At 44.7% G+C, this 6,834-nt stretch overlaps 1 protein-coding gene across 1 annotated transcript; it reads right to left on the bottom strand.

The window, feature by feature from the left end:
• Positions 1-1,878: 1,878 nt before the first annotated feature.
• Positions 1,879-4,371, bottom strand: LOC137429063 (CCAAT/enhancer-binding protein alpha). Its single transcript, XM_078769326.1, has one exon. The coding sequence runs from the start codon at positions 3,537-3,539 to the stop codon at positions 3,039-3,041; it is 501 nt and encodes a 166-aa protein (XP_078625452.1). The 5' UTR covers positions 3,540-4,371; the 3' UTR covers positions 1,879-3,038.
• Positions 4,372-6,834: the final 2,463 nt, after the last annotated feature.

The following is a 6,834-nucleotide window of genomic DNA, read 5'->3' as shown; positions in this document are numbered from 1 at the left end:
ATTTGTCATATTTGTTGTTCAAATATTTAATACAATTGACAGGACACATGAAGCTCATTGGTGTAGTTGACGACATGTTGTGCCTTTGGCTTTCCAAAGTAAAACATCGTTAAAAGAAATGCAGCTGGAAAACACATTACAAGTGCTGTCACGTGACTCTCAATCCTTGCGTATGGCGGTTCGTATATATTTTCTAAGTGGTAAAGTCAATATAGCAATTTCACTCTAACTTTGATTGGGATTACAAAGGCAGTCACAAATTTGTGTGACGTTTTATTGGTAAACTTCCCACATCAGGCACATTTCAGCTCTCCATAATATGAATTACCTGTGTCCATAATTAATTAATTATATAATCCTACTCATACTAGTTATACCCATGACACGTCAAGGTGTCATCAATTTAACCATAAAATTTGGTTTTAAAGAATATTTCTAAAAGCTATAAGAAAAGTGGACATCTTCAAATTAAGGACAAGGTTTTGTATGAAAAGCAAAGAAAAAGATCGATAAAGGAGTAAAGGTATGGAAGGTCAAAACTTGTAATACTGTACCGTACCTGTAAAAAGATGGACCTTAAAAGATACACCTGCCAGCCTGGATGAACCGTTTCATTGTGTATTTTCACAAATCTTCTCTAGATCACACTCAAGGTAGAAAGTTTTTCCTTTTTCACCTGATCATAAATATTGCTCATAGACAATCTTAAGAAGAAGCACTCATTTTGTGTCTTCAGACACAGGGATGCCAAGGCAGGTTCCCGTGCTAGGGGCGCAATCCTGGACAGGTGGCCACTCCGACACAGGATACTCGACTGGCTCATTCTGGCCAGTAAGCCGGTACTCATTTGCACGACCTCGAAAGGTGACAGGCTGAGTCAACCCACCTGGTGTTCTTTTAATGGACAACAGGGGCTCAAACTCTGGACCCCAAGATATTAAGCAAGCCACCTTCACCATTAAGTCAACACCACACCAACTTCACCATTAAGTCAAGTCCCCCCCCCCCCCTCCCCTTCCCACGCCTCCTGCCCCCAAGCCCTCTCCCTCCCACACCTCTCCCTGCTCTCAAATGTTGTGGTTGTGTGCTTCCCCTTCTCTCCCCATCGTGTCTTCCGCTCCCTCTTTTTGTATATTTTGTTTGTCTGGTTGATTTGTTTGTGAAATAAATGTTAGCTCTTTCACGAGCCTCGATTCAGTATACAAAAAAAAAAACACCCCTAAAGCTTCGACAACCCCTAAAGCTTCAAATGCTTCATAACGCACCAGTCTTTACATAACTGCATTTCCAGCATCACTTCGGTAAATTATTGCATCGACGGGTACAAATGCAACCTGTGCTGGTCAAGGACACCTCAACACAATAAATATAGCTTTGGACCTAGCTGCTAGGAAAGGCAAGTTACCCCCTTCCCCTCCACACCCTCTTGACCCCCACCCACCATCTTGAAAGAGCTTTCACACGACTCCAACATCACTTTGGCAATGAAACGTGAATTCCAAATTCACATCGAGCCACACAGTTTATGAAGTTCACCCCAAAATTAATCCTAATATCAAATAAAAACGTAAAACAATAATGAATCGCACAAAAGACCATGCACTGATGCCAAGTTGGGGGGCTCCAGGACCGAAATAATATCGGAGCAAACATGAGCAGCACCATCAGCACAGTGGACGAGTCGAGCAGTAGGAAGTAGAAAACACTTGCACAAGCTGCTGGACGATTTCGATCTCGACAGACATCTCCAAGACAGCAGGCCTGAAAGTAAAGACCCTCAAGTGACATTTCCAATGTTCCCAGCATCCTTCTTGCTGGAGTGTCGAACCATGCTCACTGCGCTCTGCTTCAATCTCCCCAAGTCATATGAAACAGTACTGCACTTTGGAATGTCAATTTACTGGTGTGTACATAGGAATGAGGCACAAAAACAAAGCAATATATTCTTAATCAAGAGAAGTTTACAGTTGTCAGAAATATTTCACCAATGGAATTGAATACCTGAAGATATGTTATAATATACGCACGCAGAGCTGAACGATGACATAGATGTGCTTGTTATGATAAGAAATGACATTTTAATGCGTTGCCCTAAATAAAGTACGAAGCTAATACGGATTATAATGCCTTCTTGGATTATCGTTTCATTGCTGATGTTACTTGTGCTAAGAGCGACGCATTACCTCGTCCCCCTCGTTGCTCAGGGTCCATGCACATATTAGGAAGAGAAAATGGCACAATATTTGATCGCAACACGCACCCTACATGTGACCCCCTATATCCACCGTCCCCTTCCTTCTATCCTCACTCCGTTTCCCTTCAAACCTTCTCACCTCCCCCACCCACACCCTCAACTTCTCTACCATCCCTTTTAAATCCTATACTCTCTCCTTTTCATTACATTCCTCCTTTTGCATACATAATATTGTATATAGATCAGAATTATAATGCAATGATCCTAATATGTTTTTTTAATTTGGCCTTGAATTGTAAAGTTGATTAAAAAACGATCTTTTTTTTGGTTGGGGGTGGAATTCAACTAATATCTATTCAAGAAGAAGATCACAAAATTGCAATAGAAAAAGTAAAATTAAAGGGACATTGCAAAGGAAAATAGATTCCATTGCACTCTGGGTGTCTTTATCAGAAATGTGCTCTCAACCTGCGTCCGCACAGCTCATTGGCTGAAGTAAACCACGTGGCAGAAATGCACTCGCACATTGATCACTCCTGAGGACATCTGTATAAAAGCTCAGACTCGGTCTTCAACTTTACCTGATACCAAACAAATGCCAATTGGCCAGTCCGTCTGGCCTAAGAAATGTCATACAGTATAGAATGGTGATCAATTTCAGTATGGAAGCCTGACAAGAATATATTGTTACAATATAAATGAAAACCCCCAAACATATCGGATGCGAATGTTTTATGACAGCAAGTGGGTCACTTCGACTCGGTGAGATGAAATGATGCTTAAAAGTTAAAAGACCAACCACAATTAGAATATTTGGTACCCACACATCCGCAAAAAGAAACGGCTAGGCCTCTGATGACGTTATTACATTATCTCTCAATATCCACCCCTCCGTATCTGCCCCGGCCTCTGAACCTCCACCTCCGGCCTCTTTTGTGCCTGAATTTCCTGTGTTGGTAGCAGTTGCTTCGTGAGGACCGGACGATCCTTCATTGGACGCGCCACCTCTCGCATGCTCCAAAAAGAGCTCTTTCAGGACGGTTAACTCCTTTGACAATGTCTGGATTTTGGCCTCCAACCTTTCGTTCTCCTCCTTCAGCTCATTGACACGCTGCTGCGTTTCCACAGCTTTCTCTTTACTACGAATGCGGCTTTTCTTCACCGCCATGTTGTTACGTTCTCGTCTGCGCCGATAGTCGTCCCCCGACTTGTCCATCAACGTGCCCGCACTGCCGCTGCGCATCTTACGGCCACCAGGCTCACGGTGATCTGGCAGGGCCTCATCACTCGCCTCACTCGAAGTGGCCAGACACTCCTTGTTCTCAGCCATCTCTCCCCCGCTCATTTCGGGCTCTGTGCCTCACATCAAAAAGGAAGTCAGGCATTGGCAAGGCAGAGCTGCAGTATGCAAATAGGCATGGAATTAGCAACAAAATGCAAGCCTTGAACTATGTTTGTGCTTGAAAATATTCCAACAGTATTCCAAAAAGGTACCATGATCACTAATGTTTCTTCTTTAATATGCAGCCACCCCATATAGGCCGGTCATTTTACGAATATACCCACCACAAATTGCAATAGTAATGAAACTTGGCATTTTTGCTTCTTTTGACCCATGTAATAACATAGTAAAAGTCAAGGAATAACGAGGCATTGGAACACATTCATTTCGAGCAACCACTTTTTGACAGTTATGCACGAAAATAAGCTAATAAAAATGGCACAAAATAATGCACTTAATTTGTTATTTCGTTCACATTCTCAAAAGATGTCAGAAATGTAAGTGTTTAAGAGTGTAAGACAGGCCTTATGCCCTGGTTTTACAATACATTTGACATGTAAAGGTATATATATTGAGATAATTGACATTTAAGGTAGCTTTATCCCAATAAAATTGAATTTTTTCGAAAATATACATATCAATGAATTTTGAAAGCTAATATAATGGTCTATCATATTCTTATATCAAATTAGATTTTACTCTAGTCTAATTAGGTGAACAAAGCCTAATTAGGTGAATAAAATTTAATTACACGAACAATGATCTCCATAGCAACGACTTTGGACCTTGGATACGGTCGCTTTTATATAACCAATCTCAAAAAGTGTGGTATCAAAAGATTCGGAATAGCCTATAGTGCAATCCAGCTGAGAACCAATCAGAAGCCTCAACCAGATAATCCCTGCCTTGCCTCGCCTCAACTGCCCGAACTGATGCGTCCTGTCCAGCAGTTACACTAGGGACAGACATACCAAACTACCGGCCAGAGCAGGTCATCCAATATATGGCGGACAATGTCGATCACAACATCCGTACAATAGATGGCCTCAACACATTCCACGGGATGGGAATGATTGCGTCTGTCACTCCTGGCCCCCGCCGGACATCAACAAGAGTGCCACGTTTATCTGTGACACTGAAGGATGTTGAAGCTGTGGGTCGGATAAACATCCGGCATCTGACATCACCTTGCGATGGTCTAGATACTCTGAGGTATGAGGTTCTGCAAGATGAGATGGAAAAGGACAGATCTACCAACCTTGACCTCCTCTGGAAGCTGTCCCTCACATTGCGCTCACCACGACCAGCATGGTCTGGCATGATGCAAGCCGTGCACACTGGTGTACATCCAGGTCAGTCTGCAATCTTTCTGCTTCCCATGATCGACATGAACAGCAGTGATCCAACTTGCATCTATTCAACATTGACATTTCTATGTGAGCACGCCAAACAGTACAACGCAAAGGTCATCATCACATTTGACCAACCACTTTGGTGGAAGGCGCTTACCATCATCGAAAGCCAACCGGAGGGCAGTGACTTGCGTAAGGTTGTACTGCGCTTGGGAGGCTTCCACACGTTGATGAGCTTCTTGGGGAGTATTGGAAATATCATGTCAGGATCTGGACTGCGCTCTGTTCTGGAACTGGTGTATGCTGAGAACACTGTAACGCACATGCTCTCTGGCAAGGCATATGACCGAGCTATCCGTGGTCATCTCTTGGTTGATGCAGCACTGAACACTCTCCTCGCAGAAAGGGTACTTGGTATGCTAGTGCCTGCTTGTTCGCAGGCTCAGGATGATGGCCCTCAGGGCACTACAGGAGATGACGAACCAAGTGAAGACGCGATAATGCAAAGCATAGATGAGGCACAGGCAGCCATGGATCCGCATGATACCGAGGCAGGACAGGCAGCCATGGATCCGCGTGATACCGAGTCAGGGTCGCAAAGTGTGGGAGCTGGCCCAGTTGACCTGTGTGAGCTACAAAACCTGTATGATTCATTGTTGAAGGGTGAGGGTTGCACTGAAGATATCCTTTCAGCCCCGGTTCTGGACTCTGTTTGTGACATCATGAATGTTGCTCGACAATCGAAGAAGGATCTGCGTACAGCACAGCTATGGCTGCAATACATGGACATGATAGACATTCTGAGGACATTCCTGAGGTCGGAACGCACTGGTGACTGGCGTCTGCACGTGCACGCTTTGCACGACATGTTGCCCTACCTAGCAGCTGCAGGCCACAATCTGTACACAAAATCTGTGTACATCTACCTGCAGCGACTGGCACAACTGTCTATTCAGCATCCGGAGGTCCACCATCAGTTCCAGAATGGATTTCACGTAGTGCGGCGTTCAGATCGGTACTGGGCCGGCTTGTCCACAGATCTTGTGATCGAGCAAGTGCTCATGAGAAGTGTGAAAACCACAGGGGGACTAACAAGGGGTCGTGGAATGAGCGAGCCGCAAAGGATCACGTGGCTGCTGTCCACCCCCATATGTGCAGAGGTCAACATGGCTTTGCAAGAGTACACATCAGTGCAGTATGGGACCAGTGACCAGCACAAAGAACAAAGCGCAGCTCGACAAGGACGGGACACAGATGACACGCACAAACTTATTCGCTACCTGTCATCAAAGGATCCCTTTGGAAACGATCCAACTCTGCAAAGCATTGACACTGGCATCACAGCTGGAGATTCGGTCAATGCTGACCAAGCAGCGTCAGTCGGCAGGAAGATCTTAGATGGAATGCTTGACAAAAAGGTTCTTGATCACACGTTCAAGAAGAAAGATCACGTTGTGACTCTTGACACACGTTCATCATTGAAAACTGGCAGACAATCCGTTCTGATAGATCCACAACTGTTGTTCCAACGTCTGAGTACGGCAGGATCACGCTGTGATGACCTCAAAGATGTCTTCAAGTACGAACTAAGCAGTTTCCCACCAGCACTGTTTAAGACCACTGATATCCTGCTTGAGGCCGACAAGCCAGCGCTAGCCGAAGACATTTGGAAACAACTCCCCCTTGACGTTCGCAACACAGTGCTGCCACAGAATGTGCAATATGTTCTGGATGGTGGGGCATTGCTACACAGAATTCCTTGGAATTCTGGCGAGACATATGGAGGAATCGCCAGTCACTACGTGCGATATGTTGGAGACAGGTATGGTAACGCTGTCATAGTGTTCGATGGATATGTGAGCGCACCCTCCACCAAAGATGTAGCGCACAGCAGGCGCGTTCGATCTCACAGCAGTCCCCTTGTCAACTTCACAACGGACATGGTATGTACTATGAAGAAAGATGACTTCCTTGCCAACCAAACAAATAAACAACGTTTCATCAAT

Source organism: Myxine glutinosa, unplaced genomic scaffold, assembly GCF_964187855.1.
Source record: "Myxine glutinosa unplaced genomic scaffold, kmMyxGlut1.1 SCAFFOLD_2094, whole genome shotgun sequence".
NCBI classification, from domain to species: domain Eukaryota; kingdom Metazoa; phylum Chordata; class Myxini; order Myxiniformes; family Myxinidae; genus Myxine; species Myxine glutinosa.
The sequence above is the reverse complement of the archived record's forward strand: the minus strand, read 5'-3'. Positions and strand labels throughout refer to the sequence as shown.